Genomic DNA, 21,828 nt, shown 5'->3' with positions numbered 1-21,828 from the left:
AAAATTGCCCAATCCTTCGTCAAGAGAAGGGTGGGTAAAGCCTTTTTGCCTGGTTTTCAATGATTTACTGTGCCAAAAAAGCCAAGCTGTAACCTCATGTTTGAATTTCTAATCCAACGAGAAGGCCTGGTTGTTGGCAAGACACTTCCTCTCTGGACACTGGATGCACTCTGACCAACAAGGATAACTAAGTTTAGCCAACTTTGCAAAGCATTTTTAGGTCTAGGCAATGCTAAGTATCGATAGAAAAGCCAAGTGATCTATCCAGCTTAGTACCCCACCAAGCTAAATGTACTTAGCTCAGAGCTTGAATGACCAGGTACCCATTCAACACCAGCATATGTCTTGCTACAGCTCCAGTGGTGCAAGTTTGAGTCTCACTTCAGACACCTTAACTATGGCCACAAGCACTGGTCAGAGGAAGGGGCTGTGGAGAGGTAAGAAAACCAGTGGGCCTCAGCTGCCAGCCTCAGTTTTATCACAGCCCAGAAGCGTAATTATGGGAAAGTCATAGCCTGACTGCACTGAATTCTGGGGGACCAGAACATTTGGCTGCATCTTTTTCTACCTCCAAAAGGCTTTCACAGCATAGGATAGAAATAGCAGAGACTTGTGAGAACCTCAGTCATGTCATAGAAAGTGACAACATGCCAAACCCCTTCTCTCCCCAATTGCCACTGCTCCAGCTCAGGTAATCAAGGGCACAGTGCAAGGCAAGTGATGGACAAATACCACACCACCTCCTTCAATGCCACTGCAATGCCCAGGCTCTCTAAGCCAGTGGTTGTCAACCTTTTTTCATTATGGACCCCTAAAAAATTCTGAATGGAGGTACAGACCTTTTGCATTTTAAGTGTGGGTATTCACATACTTTTAACTGATCATATAGTCATCTTTTGTGGACCCCTTAGTCTGTGGACCCCCAGAGGCACACGGACTACAGGTTGAAAACCACTGCTCTGGCATCCCCAACCCATTCCCCTCTGAGAGGGGCCAATTTCAGACTGCCCTTCCCTCCCCAAAAGACAGAGAAACCTGGAACCCGAGTTAGGAGATTCAGTAGAAACGTTTATTAAAACACGAAGCTCAAGAGTACACAAAGCTTGTTAAAAAGGCGGTAAGTGAAAGTGCATCTCCAGCTGTGGAGCTGATTGTCTGACTGCCAGGAATCATAGCAGTTCACAGAGTCCTGGAACACGGCAGGAAAACCAGAAGCCTGAGAGGGAAACTCTCTGCCCAGGCACTTGAAAAAGGAACAAACTTGTTTCAATTCTCTTGTGCCCTTTCACCCTCAGAGGCCACCAATCTGTTTCCTGTTCATCTACCTGAGCCTCAGGACCCCAACCTTTAAGCCCAGCCTCTGCAGATGGGTGCACACTGCATGGTCCTTGGCTGGGCAGTGGAGCTGAAGAAACCCTACTCCGTTGTGCTGTCAGTTTTGTGGGTCAGAGAACCAAAACAGAAAGTGCTTCCTGGCTACCTTGTCCAGGTCACTTCCTGGGCAAGGTAGCCAGGAAGCAAGAGGAGCGAAGGCACAGTTACAACCAAGTCATTTAAGCCAAGACAACATTGTAGGCCTCACCCCTTTGCTCCCCTCCCCAAAACTATCCACAAGGTTTGGTCAGTTTTTGTTCCAGTGCATTTAAGACCTAACTGCATAAGGTTTGCATCAAGATGGGGACCTGGCAGTTCCTACAGCCCCTCAAGGACATGCAGGAAGGAGATGTTCTACTGAGACAGGCAAGTCTCACCCTACTTGAAGTGCTGTCCAAAAAAAGCACCTTGGAGATGCAAAGTTTGGTCCATTCCAACACTGATTTTCCTAAACGTCTGGTTCCCTAACCCAGATCTCCAACTGGAATACCACAAGAGAGTCTTCCCCCAGTACTGCCAGCCAATGAGGAGCAAAGGACCTGGGAAGCTTGCGAGACCCAATTATTTGACATCCAAGGGGTTCTTATATAAAACTAAGATGTGTCATTACCTGACACCCATCTCCCTTGAGGACTGCTCACCACTGTGTTGAGAACAGTCAGCCAGCACTTCCCTTCTGCCAATCCCAGGAAAGCTTTGGTTCATGGCCTGTTTATTTCCATGCTGGAGCTGGCCCTGCTCACTCAGGTCTGCTCTCAACACATTCCCATGTGTAAAGCAATAGAAAAAGCCACTCAATCAGTGTACTCAACACAAGCTACTGCACCCATTGGTAGGGTCTGCTCAGTCTGCAACAGGCCATGCATCCTCTATTGCACAGTGGAATACCTATTTTCCTGAGTTTGGGATGGCTTCAGGACTCATGAAATCTGACCACTGGAAGAAGCACTCAACTATTGCTTGCTTATGCTTTGGTGCCGTGCTGAGAGAAACCATCCCCCTTAAGCTCCAGCCAGCCAGCTGGTAGCAGCATGTTTAAGATGCAGGAAGGAACAGGTGCAGTGCTTTACACAGCAGAAGCAAATCCAGTTATGAGGTCACATCCCGAGACTCCTACTGTAGTTAGGATTGGAGGCATGAAGGACCAGTGGAATCAGCCACTTCTGCCAGGGCACTCCAATGCAAAATACCAGATCTGTGCAGTTTCTCACCCCTTTGTACTAACAAGAGATCGAGCCCAGGACACGTTCACAGACACCCAAACAGTATGAAGAAACAGTCTGTGACAACAGCTTCCTGCTGTTTCACAAATAAGACACTCCCATGCCATGCCCTAAGGAGGCACAAAACCAGCAAGGTTACTGCCTCCTTCCCACCCTGGCCTGAAAGAGTTCCCAGTATTATCACCATTGCTTGCCCCCTGCCAACTTCCTGGAGCTGCCTTCAGTTTCTCCCTCAGTTTTACTATACCTCCTTCACCTGGGTGATTAAGCTGTTCCCATTCTTCTTCAAATGCACTATCCCACCTCTACCACCCCTTCCTTTTTTCTGTAGCTTTGTCTCTATCAGCCAGGTCTGCTACCCATTTTCTGTCTACAATAAATAACCCACTTTGCCCAATGGTTTGAGCTCCTGACCAGTCACAACATGGCCCCTACTTTTGGCCCAACAGCTAAACTACAATAAAGCAGCTAGTGCCCCCAGGGTCTTCCCCTCACCCACTAGCAGGCTTCATGCACAAGGAGCTCTGCCATTATGTGTTCAATGGCTGGACCTCTCCAGCCTAGCAACACAGGGCACCCCAATGCCCATAACTACCATGCCAGGCAGTCGCCCGCTCTGACACACTCACGCCTTCCAGAAGCCTCAGAAAGAGCTTCTAAGCCACATAAATAATAAATAAATAATATGCATTTATTTGAAGGTCTTGCAGCACTCTGAGGGTTGCGCTGCTAGCAGGGACTGATGGAAGCAGAGGGAGAGAAAGTGACTTGCCCAGCCTCTCAACAAAACCTTGGCAGGACCAGGTGGCACCCTAGTCCTGCAAGGAGATGAGAGCCACCTCTCCTGCCTCCCAGCCCCAAACTAAACCCTTGCTATACTCACAGCTCCACCTGGGAAGCTGGCACATCACCTACCCTGTACACCATGCCTGCAGAGAACCAGCACAGCTAATGATAGGGGCTTCCTCGCAGGTCACTGGTTTCTACAGATGCATTCCACCTAGGAAGTCAAAGCTACCCCCAAAGGAATGAAAATAAATAAAAATCAAGGACTCCTTAAAGCTTTGTAATGAGGAACCCCTGAAAGCTAAGAGCTCCACCAGTGCCACCCTGTATCCAGGCACTGCATGCCCCGGCCTCCCTGCTCCTGCCCCAGAGCCCAGTGCTGACTGGAGTTCTACATGTTGTCCCTCTGCAGAAGGAAGGGAGCCCCAGCCAGTGACTTGTTAGACAAGGGCTCTACTTCTCTTCCAAAGAGGCAGCAGAATCCTGGCCCCCCACCTCCCAGTCACTGGATCCAGCAGATTAACTACCAAAAGGGCAGACAATGGTATGTGCCAAGATTCCTCCATCCCCATCCTCCATTCCTTATGCACAGCCACCCTGTCACTACTATTTATACTCCTGAAGGATTCCCCCTCCTTGCCACCCACACACCCTCATGATCAAGGCAGTTTGCAAGCTCTGGCATTCTCTGTGCAGCAGGGACCCAGCATCAGGATGTCTCTAAAACTAGAGGGACATATCTTTGCCCGCAGATGAGCTAAGAGATTGGCATAAAAAGGTCTCCATGCCCTCTTGGGCTCCACAGGCATCACACCTGGGCAAAGGACGTGACAGATGGCTCCCCAGCTCAATTAATTAAGGCAAGAGTGGGAGTGGAGAGGTCAGGGAAAGGCTCACGTACCTGGAGGGATATATCTGGATCTACAGCTCAAGAAGCGACTTGCCTGAGATGAGAGAAGCCCTAAGGCAAAAGATCAGGGAATCTGAGGTGGTTTAGGGAGAATAAGTTAAGTGGCATTTGTTACTATGGCAGTGGCCACATGGGGTTGTAGCATAGCCAATGCAGCACCACGAAGCACAAAGCTCCCTGCAGCATGAGCAGGTTTGTAGAGGAAAGCACACATACCAGGGCAGGAGAGATGCTGGCCAGGCCCTGGGACCTCAGGAGAGTGCAACACACCTAGTGCCATAACCCTCACGCTTCCACAGCACAGCATCCACCAGCTTTGCACGTGCATGCTTCTTTCCCACTGCCACATTAGCCAAACCCCATTTACACAGGCATTTTCAAATAGCATTCATTACCAACAATCGCCATTGGCTTCAGCCCCCAATACCTCAGTGTCAGCTCTGATTACGAGCCTCCCCAGCCCAGACCTGCTGGTTCACAGAACCAGAGCCAGCCAAAACGTTACATTCAGACGTCAGCATCTGAGAAGAACACCCGCTGCCCCCCACCCCAATTCTGGCCAGGGCAGGACAGGGAGGCTCCTTGGGAGATCATCAGAAGTCCAAGGGTGTGAAGTCCCCAAAGTCACAGTCAAAAAGTTCACTGATGCCTTCACCCTCCTCCAGGCCAAAGTGGTAATCCTGTGGCTGTGGCGGAGACAGGTTAATAAATTCATCTGGGAGGAAGCTGGAGAAATCGTCCTTGTTCTGTTCCAGCAGCGTATCCACAGAGGCCAGCGGTGACAGACTCACCTCATCAGCTGGACACTTCAGTGGCAGCACATTCTCCCCAGGTAGAAGAGGCTCTGTGAAGACATGCAATGGGTCACCAGGATGGGGCACATGGACCTGAGTGGCAGTTCAGTTGAGATCACACCACTCCCAAGTCACCAAGTACCAATTCCTTCCCAAAACCCTATCCCAGCCCCTCACATCCCCCCAATTCAGAGGGGACTGCTCCTACTCATCCCACCAGGCCCATTCCAAGACACCCCTCATTAGGAAAGCTCTACTATGGTCAATGCTGCACAGGTCAGTCAACCCCTTCCCCTGAAGAACTCATAAAAGAGAAGGCATGACATCTGCAAGAGCATGTGGCACCAGCTAGCTCAAGAAACTAGAACCTGATGTTAAACATCCTGCAAGTCCTATCTGCTGGCTGCCTACACACATGCAGTATCTTTACACATGCTCCAGCTGTGGGAGGTGCTTTAATTAAGGCAGCTCCAAAAGCTGCTCTAATTAAAGCACCCAGCATGTCTCATGTATTCAGTGTCCTGTGCTTCAAAATGGGGACTGACTTGCCCCAAAGGGAAGTTTCTTGGTAGTCTCTGTCACTACGTAGCTGTTGTTCTGAGGGATCCCTAGCTTTTAGACTGGAGTTTCCAGCTGCATATCTCACTGCTTCATAAAGGAAGCCTCTCATTTTCCCACATCAGAAACTAAGACACTGAGGCACTGGGCACTGACTTTCCCATGGTCAGACCAGGACTAGAACTACAGTCCCCCAACTGACAGCTCAGTGCTCTGCCCAGTAGATGATGTGTTTTTATATTTCATCCTAATTACACAAAACCATGGTCAACCACTACAAAGAGGTTGAAGCCCATTGAACCTAAATTCCCGGGCTCCTTGATGTTGTGCAGCAGTAGACATCACAGGCTAAAGCAAGACTTATGAGATACAGCATTCCCCTAAGCAAATACTGCATTTGTCTTTCAGCACAGGGGACAAGGTTCTGCTCTTCTAAAAGGCAGAAATGGGAACTGGAGTTTGCAATTTGTCTCCACACAATAACAAGTGATACTTCCCACAACAATCCTTGACTCACCTGCTCTGAGCAGTCCCCATTGTTATCATGCCCAATCTCTTGACCCCCTTCCAAAGGCTTGCACTCCTCAGCTTGCCAGAGACCTAACACAGGGCCCAGCACTGACAGGATCCCCACCTGTGTTATATAGAAGGGAACTATCTCTTTCCTTCTCAGCAGCCCAAATTTGCACTGGCCTTTCCTGCTGCTGCTGCCACTAGGCAGAGGTATGCTTTATCTAGTGCTCATTATCAGCAGTGAGATATACGAAACAGAAGAGGGATAGGAGCAGGTGGGGACCCTGCACAGAACTATTCCATAGCCCACAGTCCTCCCCAAGGGCACCCGCAAGGGAAAGCCCCAGCACAGGCACAGGTCAGCACCTCTGCAGAGCTGTGCACCAGGCTCAAAGGCAGAGAGCAGTCCTGGCAAAAGCAGAATGAAGGAAGTTACACTGGAACTTACTCTTTCAGAGGAGATTGGACAGAGAAGAGAAAACCAAGGCAAGGAAAGGCAGCTAGGAGGGCAGGGGGGATGGAGGGGGAAAAGCAGCCCAGTGTTGTCATCTCCTCCTGTTCATCAAGGCAAGCTGTGCCCTTCAGCAGATGGAGAGACATCAGTGCTAGCCATATGACACACACAAAAAGCAGGACAGCCCAAGCCACAGAACTGTTCTAGGTGATGATGGGCCCTCAGCTGCTGCCCCCACTCTGTCTGTAGCCAGTATCATAGCATCTGCAATTCAGTAGACTCCTCCTAGAAGTCTGTAGTGGGGGACATGGCCCTCTACCTAGGATCTCTCGAGCATTTATTAACAATCTTTTACAGAAGCAGGACATTGGCTGCTGTGGTTCCCGATTTACCTGTGGAAGATTAGGGTGGTACGTCTTGTGTCGTGTCAGGGCTGATGGCACTGAAGAGTTTTAGGTTATGGATTGTATAAGATAATTTGGATAGCAACGAACCTGCCTGAGGCAGGGGGGCACACTAGATGACCTCTGGAGGTCTCTTCCAACTCTACTTCGCTGTAATTCTATGACAGATAAGATCCAGGCCAAGAACAACCCAAGCCAAACTTGACATGGAGTGGCTCCAGCAGAGCAGGAAACCAGCACCAGGTTCATGGAACAGGCTTCGGGACACAGCAGCCTCCTCTGTGGGATTCCAGCAGTCCATTTCAGCATCACAAGAGCCAAGCAATAGCCAAGCACCACTTCCATTCCCAGCCCTGATGCTTCCAGAGCTGACTTAGGAAATGTCTCCTCCCATTTTTCAGCCCAGGAGCCTCAATGTAAAACCAACAATTCATACAAGTATGCAGGTTTAGCCTGCCTAGCAGAGCTGTGGTTAGATTGGATCTGCTAGGCTGGAACAGCAGCACACAGCAGGCCCCCAGCTGCTGTGTCCTCCTGAGCTGTCCCCAGTGTTAACAGCTCCCAGAACAGGAATCTCAGCAATCCAAGCTTCCCCAAACCATGGAGCACATGCTGTCCTCAGATGCAGGAAGCTCGAGAGCATGCCCTGCCCCAACACGCTCACCTTGCTCATTGGTCAACACTGGCATGTTCACATCCTGGGCGGGGTGTAAGAGTGGGGATGTCGCCACTGTTTGAGAAGAGCCTGGGGTTGAGTCCTCAGGGGCTGCTTTGAAAGGACTCTTAACTGGGCTACAGACTCCAGAGCTGTCTTCAGGGCACAGGAACACATCAATGGGGCCCTGGGTGCTTTTCAAAGAAATCTGAAAAGCCTGGGAAAGAGCAGAGAGAGCAGCTGACATCCAGGGAACACTCAGAGACAGCCAAGGGACACCACTGAAGGACACCACTGCTCTTTGAGCTGCCACCAGCCCTGCAAAAGTTGGAATGAGCCACAAGCAAACCACTGCAAGTGGTTTGGTGTATAAAGCTCTGGAGAGCAGATCTTCACACAGCCCCAGATCAGAGCTGTCCAGCTTGTGGCCCATGGGCAGTATATAGTGAAGGAGGCACCCATGCTGCATGGTGCATTTGTGGGGGGAGGGGAAGATGCATAACAGGAGGCCCGCAGAGCATGTGGTCCAATGCAGTGCGTGGTTCCCTGAGCTGGACAGCCTTGGCGCAGACTGCTCTGTCAACAGGATTAGTACGGGTCTCAGTCAGTTATTCAAGACTTCTCTCCCCTTCTTGCTGATTCAGCTCTTTTTGCAGTCAGGGACCCTGCCCACACCTCCACAAGAGCTGGGATCTCTCAGCAGTACTGCACACATGGTGGAGGGAGGCAAGCTACGAAGTCCCATAGCTTTCTGCAGAAAGAAGGTCCCAGACACTGTCTCTCCCTCTCACTAGGAAGGAGTATGTGCTTACCTCTGTTGGATCTGAAACCTGTAGCTGAGTCTCTGGAGGGGCTTTTATTACCATCACCATTTCCTCAGAGGGATCTGCAACGCTCCGCAGATCTTGGCAGGTCACATAAGCTGAGGTGCAGTACAGTCAAGGACCAGTCACTGAAAGGTTGTGCCCTGTGCTGAACCAAGAGGCAGCTTTACAAGATGGCACAAGCCAGCAGGGCCTAGGAATTGGGTATCCTTAGACCCTAGATGCACGCAGCTACCCAAGCAGAAACTGACTCAAGGCATGTGAATGATTATCAGGCCATAAGTGACCCAAAAGGTTCAGATGCTAGCCAGATGCATCCCAATGGGGTGCCCCAACTTGGTGGATATTACAGACACACCCATGCTACTAGTGACCCTGTTATACACCCCTTCTCACACCCCCCCACTACACTTCCAAGTTACTTCCACGCATAAGTAACTGTGAGCTTCAAGGCTACATAATCAGACTGACAAGTGGATGATATTCGTAATCCCCAGCTGAAACCACTCAGACACAGAATACTGCCACTGCCACACAGAACAAGTAGTTCAGACAGACGCACAGGTTTCTTGACCCAGAAGCCACTCAAATTCTGCAGAAACACAGGCTTAACATGGAGGTGAGTCCTGATAAGAAAAGACCTGTCTGAAGTATTTGCATATAGCAATTCCCAGCTGCCTTCATGGACTTCTAACAACATATCACTTAGCAGGCAGATAAAAAAAATCAAGTACCAGATGTGACCTGTGCTGACCTGTCACACTCACTGTGGCTGAATGACAATTCAATAGGTGAGGCTGTCCTAGGTAGGTCATATTAAAAGATTTTCCTTGTCTTTCTGGATTGCTGGAGTCCTAGAGCACCTGGCAGTTCAACTTTACAGCATCTCCCAGCCCTCATGAATGCAAGCTACTCTACTGCAGGCAGTTCACAAATTGCTTACAGCACTGAAAGCCATGAGGCTGCTGGCATAAGCTCCTAAAGCACATAGAAAATGTAGCAGTTGATAAGCCCACATGGTTTGGAAGAAAGGCATACACTAGCACCAGAGGAGGCACTGACATCTGAAGTTAATGAACCCTGCTTAGAGAGAGGCACTGTTCAGATGGGGGAAGGGAGAAAGATTCCAAAAGTATGGGGTTTGTTACTACACAACCTAAAAGATGAACCAAGATTTCCACTCCTCTAAAATATTAATGCAATAAATGCTGCCTTGGAGATGCCACTTCTCCAATGTCTGCAAACCAAAAGCAACTGAACCCAAAAGAGGAACTGACTGACCACTTGCCAAAATAAGCAGTTAGGATGAGCCACGGAGAGCCAGAGCTCAAAAGCCCTTAATGTTCATCTTTCAGGCATTGTCCTCAACAGGCAGACGCCTTCATCTGCTCCCCAGATTACTCAACACATTTTCCCTCCATCTATCAACAGTATCCATCACATATGTATGAAGCAGCTCCACACAATACCAATGAGATGGCCACTGCATATACTCTACTGATCACCAAGCTTTAGTCACAGTAAAGAATAGAATTTCTACTGGAGAAAGGAGAACAACTCCTCAGCAACACTGGCACAATTCCCTGGTAAGACATCTGTGACAGGCGCATGGCCACCGTACTGGGTGATGGGCATTCCCTGCCCACTTGGACTGCATCGCACTGGGTTTTCCCTCTGGAGTTGGTGATCAGTGGTTCCTAGAGGATCCAGGGGAGACCTTATTGGTGCATCTTCTGTAGGGCTCCTCCACCCCTACACCCCACACTGAGTACTTCCCCTGTGAACATAGATTGGTTCAGTGCCTGGTGCACCCTTTCCTCACCCACCTTTGGGTTTACTATGCCTCCTGGTGAACTGGCTTTCTGACTCAGATTTTCCCTGTCCTGCCACTAGGCCAGGTATGGCATTGCCTTGTGGCATTCTCTGCTATGCCTGTACGAGGTATGTGGCTCCACTAGTCCCCTGGCAGCATGCTCTGGGTCTGCACATGCTCTGTCAAGGTGTGTGGTGCCAGCAAGGCTCCTGGAGGGTGCCTGGAACACCCACTGGGCTGCCTTCTCCCATCCCCACCTGACCCGCTCAGTGCCAGCCGGTTTAACCATTGGCCCAGACACTCGGACTGCAGTGATAAAGTAAATTGGGCAAAGGTCCGTCACAAAATCCTTCTAGCACAGGGGTGGACAATTATTTGGGCTTGTGAGCAACATACGGAATTTTGCTGAGCTGTTGCAGGCTGGGTCAGCACCACGCCCCCCCCACAAAAACCCCCTCAAAACTCCCCATGTGGGATGGGGCTGTGGATGGGTGGGGAGCAGTGTTTAGGTGCAGGACAAACATGTAAGGCCAGGATCATGGGACAGGGTCAGAGTGGTGACAGTGCGGGGCCAGGGCCCAGGGCATTCTGCTGCCCTCATGCCCCTGCAATGAGCGCGGGTTCCACAAGCAGGGACGTGCAGGGAGCAAATTATGACTCTGCCTTGGGCCCCAGACCCAGACTGTCACCACCCCAAGATCCTAGCTCCAGCCCCAGATGCAGTTCCCCATTTGCTTGCACACCCTGCCTTCAAGGCTCCAGGCCAGTTTCCGTGGAGATCCCAGGATTGCGAGGCAGTGACAGCGCAAAGCCAGGGCAGAGCCACAATGTACTCCCTGCGCATCCCTGCCCACAAAACCGGGGCTCTGCCCCAGCCCTAGCCCCATGCTGTCACTACCCTGTGATCCCAGGGACTCCATGGAAACTGGCCAAAAGCCATGCAGGCAGGGTGAATGGGTGGGCAAGGAGCTATGTCTGGGGCCAGGGACCCCATGATTTTGGGGTGGACCCTTTGATCTTGGGGCAGTGAGCGCATGGGCCCGGGAGCAGGGCAGGGATGCAATCTGCTCCCTGCATGTCCCTGCCCTCAGAACTTGTGCCCATGGCAGGAGCATGCATGCATCAGATGGCAGCTCTGCCCTGGGCCTTGGCCCCACACTGTCACTGCCAAGATTCTGGGGTCACCCCAGCCCCGCCCACCCTCCTCACTCCTGGATGCCACTCCCTGCTGGCCCACAGTCCCATCCTGGGTGCCTGGCCATGTGCCCTACCTGCCTGGGTCCCACCCCTGTCAGTGTAGGGCAGATGGACCGCACTGCCTGAGCAGGAGGATTGGGTCTTGCAGCAGTGGCTGGAAGGAGCCGTCACAGGGGCTGCCAGGAAATAAGAGTTTGGCCACCAAGCCACCCCAGCCCTGTGGCACACTTGGAGACAGCAGGATCTGCTGTGTGTACCACACCCTGCTGTGGGCTGGCCCCTGTGCCTAGGCCAAGTGGGTCCAAGGGACCTACTGGGGGCTGGGCAAAATCCCTTGGCAGGCTGTATTTTGTCCACCCTTGTTCTAGCTCTTTCTTCCTCAGAGTCAAGTGCAAGCTCTTCCCCAGCTAAAAAGACAGAGCAGCACAACTCAGACTACCCTCTCCCTGAGGCACCACAATACTGGTCCCCTCCAAGCTGGTTCATCTAGGCCCTGAAGGGATTAGCTATCAGGTCGACAGCTGTGCAGCTACTATTCAAGGCCAGTGACAGCGGACAAAGCTACCAGATTGCATTGCATAGAAGTGCTACCTCTGCTCTGCTCAGACAAGGATATTGCTGATTCTCAGGGTCTTCAGTGAGGAGCTTGAGCTGGATGGTGCATGTCTGGATGAGATCGTCCAGGTGCCGCTCAGCTGCCTGAAGGTCCTGGACTTCCTTCTCCAGCACCTGGTGCTGACTGGATGTCCCCACAGTCAACTGGCTACCCCTTGAAACAGAGCACATGAGTCAGTCGCAAAGCACATGGGTCAGTTGTGTTCGTGAGCAGTTTCTTGCTAACCTTCCCCTGCACTCTGGGCACCAGAGTGGGGTTGACCCTTGAAATCAGTGGTTCTCAACCTTCTTAGGTTTAAAGCACCCCTAGATAGATTCACAGCATTCCTTGGAAAATGCCAGCTCTTCCTCCCCCTCCCCCCCAACTCTTACCGACTACAGAAAAATAATAGAGCAATTTTTCTGCAAAGACCTCAGAAAGACCACATCAGGGGAGAATAGTTTTCATGCCATGAATGTGAAATCTCTTGGTTTATCTTGTGAATGTTTGCACAGCTAATAGTGCTAACACTGTACAGGGTCCCAGGACCCCCTTGAAAGGATCTCAAAACACCCCAGGGTACCGTGGCACCCTGGTTGAAACTCACTGCTTTACATGGATAAAATATATGCAGTTACATAAGCAAGCCTCATCAATCACTACCTACCCCCTTCTTGGGTCAGACGTAACTAACGTGCCACTCCCTCCAACCCACACACATGCATGCCCACACACCTCCTTTGACTTGCTGGCCTATGTGACATTTCACTAAGCAGAAGGATCAGGCAGGGATTTTGATCCATCATGGCCCTCTGACACATCTGACTGAGGCATAAAACTGGAAAGGAGTCTACAACCAGGAAGCCAATGGAAGGGGCTCAGGTTGCAATTCTGCAGACACTAGCTCCTGCAGCACCTACAATGATCCAGATGCTTCCTAACACAAATAAGTACATGGTCCCTAGTCTGAAGCATTAGCCCAAGCCCTCTCTGGTATCCTCCCTAGATGCCCTGCCCCTCCCCCCTCCCCCAGATTGGAGTCTTCCATGTCCACCAGGCCCAGCACATGCATTCACCAAGAGGACAACAATTCTGCAAGCTGTGATGGCTTCTCCATGATCCCTCCTGGACAAGTCTCCCTGTTCTCTCTCAACCCCATGGGTAGACAAATTCCTACATTTGCTGCAGATATTGCTTTTTGCAGGGAAAGCAGTCACATTTACTGCCCTGTCAGCAACCAGCCATTAGAGACATTTACCATGCTACCTTGCGAGCCTTGCCACCCCATATCTACATGACAGGAGACAGACTGGAGCTCTCCTTAAGCTCAGCTCCTATGTACAAAGCCCCAGGGGCCACCCACCAGACCTGAAGATGCCAGAGAACTGGATATTGCCTCTGAAGCATCTCCCCACAAAGGGGTACTCAAGAGCCACATACATAGTTCAAATCAGAGCCCTAAAACTGGTCCAAGAGAACCACTCCACACTCCCTGCCCCTGCAGCGACAGAAGTGACTTTTAGAGCCGCTACTCTGAGATGCAGGCCAACAGGCTTGTGTTTCTGGGTGATGTAGGCCTGATTGGCAGTGGGTGGGGGTTACTTATTCTGATTTTAGGAATAGGCAAGCTCAAGCTTATTTTTCCCATTCTCTAGTAAGTTTTAAATTGGATGAATGTTCGTCAAGTTCAAGCCCAGACTGGGGCTCAGCTCTAGGTTCATTTCTTGAATTGGCCTCAGACTTTCTGCTGACCAGGCTTCAGCTCTCCCTGCCTGACAGCTCCCCCACCCTCACTGCAAAGAGGTAAGAATTATAATAAATGAATTAGTTTTTGAAATGGGGTGCTACTCAATTCACAAAAGTTATGAAGGAATGCCTTGAGTCTGAAAATGTCTCTACTAGTCTAGAGAAGGGCAAAAGGATGGCCATGGTTCAGAAATGGGAAGAAGCCCAGCTCCTTTGGAAGCCCATGCCCCCAGAGTGGAGTTCTCAAGACCTCAGGAAAGGAAGCAGAAGGGGCAGGAGTCACTTTAGAGTCCCATGGCATGCATTTAATACTGAAAACAGGGACTGAAGTATTTCTAGCTACAGACAGTTTTTCATTATTTGAATCAACCAGGAATCACAGCTGTGATCTAGTGCCCATACAGCCCCATCCTAGGCTTACACCAGTCTGTGACAAACCCAACCTTCATTCTGGAGGACCATCCAGTGACTGACACAGGTACAGTCTGGAAACTTCACCAGCTCAGGTCACACAAATATCCAATGCATTCTGGCCAGTGCAGGCAAGGGCTGCTTTGCCCAGCCCTCAGAACAGCAATCATGCAGGAAACCTACAAGCCCCAAAGGCTTATGCCTGTGATGACTCTACTAGATGATAGCTGAGTGTGATGGGAACACTGGCAGTGGTACATACAGCCACTGGATGTTGTTCTTGGATTTCTTGGTGATGAGGTGGATGCCCTCCAGGACATTGGTGATGTCATAGATCCGCCTCTTTTGTACTTTCAGGACCTCTGCTGCCCAGTTCAGGTCCACAACCCCATCAGGCGACTGGTTCAGCAACTCGAGGAAACGCTTGGTGGTCAAATTCAGAGAGGTTTCATAGCGGGATTTCTCCCCAGGAGATTTTGCTCCTGCAATCAATTAAAGACACTTGTTAGAGGTCTATGAAGTTGTGACAAAGGCACAAGAAGCGCAGCCCCCTCTTTCAGGAGACTCCTGGCCCTTTGGAAAAGGATTACAAAGAGATGGAGCTCCCACATTTATTCTCACTTTTGGATTCACCATGGCCTGTTTACATGTTAGAAGTTGAATTCTGGTTTGGGTTTGCCAGGATCTACCCTATTTTGCACCATAAATGAGGAGCTTTTCCATGTGATGACTATGATCCCCACAACACCCCAGTAACCCACTTGCCATCTTAGCCTTTTGCCAACAGCCTCTCCACCAGCTTTCAGCACATAAACCAACACCCATAGCCCAGTTAATTATTGCTATAATTATCACTGGATGCTTTAATTATCAACTGCATAGCATTCACCCATGAAAAGCCTGAGCATGCCAACTACTGCAGTAGGACCGGTCCCACCTCTGTGGAGAGCCACCTCAAAGCCACCGAAGACTGAGCTTGCAGAATCATGGTCACGCCTGTAGCTGGCAGAAAAAACATCCAACTGTGTGTTTGGCAACCAGCATATTAATGATCTAACAAGCGTGATGTAGCCACAATGGAAACCCGATTCTAGAGACAAGAGACTCAAAAACAAATCCTCATTATTCATGACCTCTCACTACTTGTCACAATTGCAGAATGACTCATCCAATCAGGAAAAGGACACAGTGCCTTGGGACCTATGTACTTCATCAGAACAGTGCAAGCTGTAGGTTAGCTTATGACATGAGTGAGTGGCTGCCTCAGAGGCTGCAGAGGCAAGAACAAGTTACTGCCAGCTGGCAGATGCATATAACTTTTCAACAAGCAAATCATGAACATGAGAGGAGCTGGACTTCATTAACTCACTCCAATTGTTCCCCAACTCCAGCACTGGGTAAGGAAGGGCATTTAAAGCTGTCACCCATGCAGCTACATGGTAAGAATCTTGGTTTGTTTTAAAACTGCTAGAAAGCTCAAGCCATGTGGGCACAATGACCAGGGATTAATTTTTCTCACCTGGACCTAACATCCCCACAGAAGGTCAAAGGCATTAAAACCTCTTTCAGTCATGATTACAGCTCAGGCCCCTCATACTAATGGTACCCAACCTACATGTCAGTGCAGAAAGTAGCAGGTGCTCATCTTTAATGTTTGGGGTAGTCTACAGAATATGGGTGGCAGCCACAAGACTAAAGCTGGATGCCAGCATCTGTAGCCTTCCCATCCATTATTGTAGCTCAGCCCTTCTGCAGAGAAGCCTGGGACATCAGATAAATAATCTCACAAGCTCCAGCCAATGAAGAATAGAACTTGCAAAGAAAAACTAGCAGCTCAAGGACCCAAGCTATATTGCAAAGGCATGTGAAAGGTTGCTACAAAGCAGCAGCTAAACTCTTCACACAACAGGCTGCACAGGAGACTCAGCTGCTCAGGAGTCAATCACATACACCAAATTTTTTTTAGCTGTCTTAAACCAAAAGGATTTATCTAACATCTCTGCATTCTCAAAGGACTTAGGCAATGTGGGCATGTCAAGATACAGAGATACAGCAGTCAAATCCTCCTCTCAGAGGAAAGGAGAGTGAGTGACCAACCAATGGTGATTAAATTACCCCACATGCCCAGGAAGATCCCTGCTAGGTCAAAGGAGCTTAGAGTGTTGCTGCCACAAGCATACCTATTGTGTAGACATAGGAAGCCATCAAGCTCCAAACCTATCAGCCCAAATCTCACCAACAGTCTCCACACATTTATTTCTGGGGGCAATTGGGGAACACTCTCCCAAAGAGGCCACTATTGAACTGCAGATAGGATAAGAGCAAGCTGGGGGGGGGGGAGTGTCTAAAGCTGGCTGCTGACACATTTGTGTCTAATCCACCAAGCACTACCGAATACTCAAGTTTTGCATTCACATCCACCATCCTTCACCAGAGCTGGGCCAGCTTTGAAAGTCCCAAGCCCAGCTCTGCACAGAGCAGCCTGAAGGCAGACAAGAGGAAGTGTGGGGCACTGCGGACCCCGATTACCTCAGAGAGGTAATGGACAGCATGCCCCATCCCAGGTACCACTGCTCAACTGAGATATGAAACCAGCCCTTTAGATAGGAGATGCACTGCCTGGAGGGAACTCTGCCTTGGGAGCGCAGGAAATGGCCCCAGTACCTTTAACAGGGTTTTTTGCTTTCCCCCGGGACGGCTGGAAACTCTCTGCTATGTACTGGTGGTCAGTCTCCAAATCCAACTTCCTCTTCACCTGAGAGAGAAGGAAAACTTGTAACAGACAAAAAACCAAAGAGAAGCTCTCCCCTTCCCTGCAGGACTTCCCAGAGCATGATCTAACAGCAACAGCCAAGTTACTTCCACCTGCACACCAGAGATATCAACAGATATTACTGGGCCTCTGTAAAGAGTTTGTTCTCAGTCTAGTTCCTTGTTGGCAAATGTCCATCAGAGAAGGCACTGTAGTCAGCACATGGTTGGTGACTACAGAGAGGGCAGTGACTTCACTGGTATTTAATTTCAAATGCTAATAGTGTAACCCATAGCTTTGCATTAGAAAGCCAAACTACCACCTTGAGCACAAGACTGGCCAATTGATTTTAGAGTGGGGACAAAGACCAAGTGCCTTCAGCTACATACAACACCCCAGAGCATTATGACAGGTGAAGCAAACTGAAAGGGAGACTCAAAGTCCTGATCACCAACAGAGCCAAAGAACATAAGCCAGGTGAGAGGATACAGAGCTGAAAGCGGTTCTGATCCCATAGGAAGGGCAATGATTTGCTAACTCTTTGTGCACATCTCCCTGCTGTACAAGCCTGCACACCTTAGTCCCCACTGTCAAACAACAGGCATTGAGGATGTACCAATGGGCTGTGTAACTCAGCTATCAATCTCCTATGGCAGAAGATGCAGAATCTCCATAGACATGCTGAGGCAGAAGTCAGATTCCAACTGGTCAGCTTAGGACAGGGGCAGGCAATTATATTGGACGGAGGGCTGCTTACCGAGTTTTGGCAAGCTGTCGAGGGCCGCCTGGATAGCCCTGCCCCTTGACAGATGACCCACCCCCTGGTCACCATCCTACCTCCTAACCCCTGACCTTTGCCACCAAAAGTCCCTCCCGTTGCCTGTGGAAGTACTCCTTTCAGCAAGGGGTTTTGCCATCCTGGAACCAGAAAAATACCAAATTATATTCTCAAAAGTGAACATCAACAACATTCATTAATTTTATTTCAAAAAAATTATTTTTGTCCTGATTTACATGCGTTTGTGTAGTGTACAGAGGTGAATGCACAATAGCTTAAAATGAAGTCTTACTCTTGTATGTTGCCAGGGGGTGTACAGATTTGTGGGCGACTGTACGTGTGTGGGTATTTGGGGTGTTGGGGAGAGTGTGGGTGTGCCTGTGGGGTGCATAGGTATGGGAGTATGTGGGGTATGGGGTTAGCCTGCATGTATGGCAGTGCAAGGGGGTGTGGGTGCATATGTATGGTGAGGTATGCATGTGGGACTCGCCCTATGCATATGCACACGTGGGCCCTCTGCTCCTTGGTAGCCAGGAGCCACGTGGTGCCGAAGTAGTGCAAGGGCAGGAAGGCAGGGAAATGACTGGGGGTGGGGCAGGGCTGGGCTGCTTGGCCCTGCTGCTGGCTCCCCCTGGGTCCTACTGCCCCAGCTCCTGCAATCTTTGATAGGCAGCCAGGAGCAAATTAATATTAATTTACTAAAATTTTTAGGGGCCACATGGGCCGGATAGAATGGCCTGGAGGGCTGGATTCAGCCCGCAGGCTGTGTTTTGCCCCTGGCTTAGGAGGATGATACTGACCTTTACCAGTTCTGTCCTGGTTACTCTTCCAGATCACATGTATTTCTAAAGCATCTACTGCTGGGGTATTCAGTTGACATACAGAAAGCTGGCCCTACCATCTCTTACATTCTATGCTCTTTCCCCATTCCCCTTTGGCAGTATGCCCTGTTAGGCACTGTTAAAATGCTTCCTGATGGATCTGTTCTTCAACCAGGCCTCTGGCTACCCTCAGAAACAGTGACAGCAAATATTGAGGAAACCTATGGCTAGGGAGGCAAGGAGGAACAGGACATAAGCAGACAATTGAGAAAAGAAGGGCCTCAGGGATGAACATCCTTGCCCATCTTTACATATTTAAAGCTGTGGAACATAGAAGTTAAAGATCAAAGGTTTCCCATATGCCAAAATCCAGAGCGATCCAATTACAAGCTGGCATGACATCTTCTTTAAGTGTATCTGAGGATTGCAATACCCTACCCCCACCCAGCAACTCAGGAAGCTACTGAAGGGGTCTTGCCACCAGACATTTAGGAACTCTTCAAAACTAAAGATTTCTTGCTACAGCAGATGTGGACCAAGGGAAGGAAAAGAAACTGGAACAAAGCTCTGAAGCACAAACATTCACCCCCTTGTTTTATATAAGTATTGCCTTCAAGAAAAAATGGTTGCCAGCGCTCAGGAGTTATACAGGGTGTAAGATTAAAACTGCTCTGTTGAAAGCACCCACTCAGCAACTCAAATTTTTCTTGGTTCTTCCATATAGAGCCACTGCCCTTTCATGCACCATCATACAGTTGTGCCAGTGTGAGCCAGGACTAGCTATGAAGCTTGTTGGCTATACATCACAAATGAGGAACCAGCTAGGGAATCAAAGCCTTGCCATAGCAACCTTAAATCAAACACCTGACCTGATCACCCAGGAAGCTTGTGTCAACAGGCAAAGCAGAAGCTTCACACTGATGCTTCAGCAAAATGCCTGGGGCAAATATTCAACCACAAGAAACTGGAGTTTCAAGAGCACTTGCCAAGACTTCCCATGAATTTTTACTGCACCTGCTTCTTACCTCTCTTTAGTGAAAGATGAGCTGGTTCATGAAGGAAGTGGGTGGGAAAGAGGGAAATGTGGTAACTGAGGCCTGTTAATAGTGGGAACACCCCAAGAACATGCATGTGGCTGGGCTGGACACCTCCCTGCAGCATGAAGTCTCAGAAACTTACATGACAAGAAGCAACTTGACTGATCAAGGAATGAGTTCGGCATTGCTCATATTCCTCCAGACATCTGACTGTCAGGTTAAGCTACACACAGGCAGGAACCACCACCTTGAAAAAGGAGTTTGGACCCTGGTGCTCATACACGTGCGCGTTAGAGCTTCACTGACCACAAGCACCAGGCTGCAGTCTGAGAGGTTTTGAGAGGAGCTCCTCTCAAGAGCACCAGAGAACAGCAGGTCACTTTGGGAGGACCCTCCCAAACATGGGCTCAACAGGAAGCACAAGCCCAAGCACTAAGCATGACAGCACAGAGGAGCAGTAACTGCATGTTTTCCAACCCTCCCAAACAACAATATCTTATTATGGATTCCTGAACCAAACAGCAGCCTACAATTAAACCAAAAGTATCAACTATAAAGATGTAGCCCCCTGCAGGCCCCTGTGACTAAAGGGATGGGCTGCTGCAGGATAGTGTTTCAAGGGCAAAGCTTTCTCCTGGCTCCCTATCCCCTCTGCTGAATTAAAGCATAAGGATTCCAAACTGGAACAGTAACCAGTCTCATCTCAGGATCCATGGCCAATGATGCACAAGGGCTTAAGATCCTTATCATGGACTTGGCAGTGTACAATTAAAGGTGCATTCCACACACAATCTGTCTCTCTAGGGACCAGAATTGCAAGTCCTCCTTGCTTTACACTTGATCTCGCTAGAGATGCTGGCCTTTTAAATCAACCTAGTAAGTCCTGTAAACAAGTCAAGACCCCAGAAAGAGGGAGAGAAGACTACTCCAGTGATCTCCCTTACTTCAGTGGTCTCTTATCTTGCACTAGAAAAAGCATGGGCAAACCAGCTTTCAGCGAAGCTCCTTGAGGAAAAAGGGGCACTGCATGTTTCTCCAAGCAAGCTCAGAGGCTACAACAATAGGAAATTTCCCCTGTGCTGATGCTGGAGGAGAGAACCCCTGTTCCAGAAAGCTTACCCTGAGGATTTGAAAAAAACATTAGATCTCAGGGCAAGCAAATAAGTACATGCAAACAGACCCCACCCTGGGACAACAGACTTCTGCAAGACTCTGGCCTTAATTCCTGCAGCAGGAAGTGAAGCCTTTACATTTATATTGTTGCAGACTTTTGTCATAGGAGCTCAAGGAACTCGCTGAGCTCTGGGAACCAATGGAAAGGCTTGTTGGCACAAATAAAATGCACTACCAGGATCTGGCCTTAAATGGAGCTTTGCTATGGCAAGGACCCCACTCTCAGGCTTTCCATTCCCCAGCTACTTATTTTCCCACATTTTCAGGAAGTCAGCATTCCTCCCTCCTGTGCAGGGCACATCACTCCCTTAACGTGTTATCTACCTCACGGGCTGATGTTTCAGGGCCAGAACTTCCACATCCGCCACTGCAACCTGTTCCACTTCACTACTTCACAGCAGTTATCAACAAAATCGAAAATGCATCTGAAGACAGCACGAGCTGCTGCTTTCATTTCAGGCTTCCTTTATGCAGTGCTGCCCACTTGGTAGCTCTGTTACAAAGGCGGAAAACAAAGTGTGGCAGCCTTGCTCTGGGCAGCCACCTGCATCACCGAGCTACTTATTCACAGCCTGCTGCCCTGCGCCGTGCCCATGGGGGCCCAGCCGGTGCAACAGTCAACCTCTTCCAGTAGAGGAACACCCAAGGAGCTGAGCCCCGGAGGCCAGTCAAAGCCGCCAGGGCGCTCTCCTGAGTGAGGGGAATGAGGCCAGCGCGGGGAGAGCGGCTTATGGCAGCGCCCGGCTGAGCTCCCCTGCATCCTACTCCCGGTCCGGTCGACGCCGCGTTTCTGCTGGACTGCGCGGGTTCCGACCAGCCGCCCCGCTCGGGCGCAAGAGGGGCCGGGGGGCTGGCGCTTAGGCCGCCGCGTGGGGCAGCGCCCGAGGCAAGCGCGCGGCGGGGCTAGGGAGTGAAAGCGGCATTACCGGCGGGCGCCCCAGGGCGGGCCTCTGCGCGGCGGGTCCCGGCCGCGGAGCCTGCGGGGTGGCGAAGAGCAGCAGCTCGGCCTC

At 50.1% G+C, this 21,828-nt stretch overlaps 1 protein-coding gene across 1 annotated transcript in view; it reads right to left on the bottom strand.

Annotated features, from left to right (window-relative positions):
* Positions 1–1,047: 1,047 nt before the first annotated feature.
* E2F1 (E2F transcription factor 1) overlaps positions 1,048–21,828 on the bottom strand; it is a 21,472-nt gene continuing 691 nt past the window's right edge. Inside the window, exons 2-8 of the mRNA XM_019513106.1 lie at positions 21,745–21,825; positions 16,922–17,012; positions 14,520–14,739; positions 12,122–12,274; positions 8,484–8,598; positions 7,681–7,888; positions 1,048–5,137 (exon numbers count right to left, since the gene is read on the bottom strand). Of these exons, the coding sequence (XP_019368651.1) occupies positions 4,887–5,137; positions 7,681–7,888; positions 8,484–8,598; positions 12,122–12,274; positions 14,520–14,739; positions 16,922–17,012; positions 21,745–21,825 (1,119 nt within the window). The 3' untranslated portion in view covers positions 1,048–4,886. The remainder of the gene's footprint in view (positions 5,138–7,680; positions 7,889–8,483; positions 8,599–12,121; positions 12,275–14,519; positions 14,740–16,921; positions 17,013–21,744; positions 21,826–21,828) is intronic.

This window comes from Gavialis gangeticus, unplaced genomic scaffold, assembly GCF_001723915.1.
Source record: "Gavialis gangeticus isolate Ggan-Ray unplaced genomic scaffold, GavGan_comp1, whole genome shotgun sequence".
Lineage (NCBI taxonomy): Eukaryota > Metazoa > Chordata > Crocodylia > Gavialidae > Gavialis > Gavialis gangeticus.
This window is presented reverse-complemented; position numbering and strand designations above follow the sequence as displayed.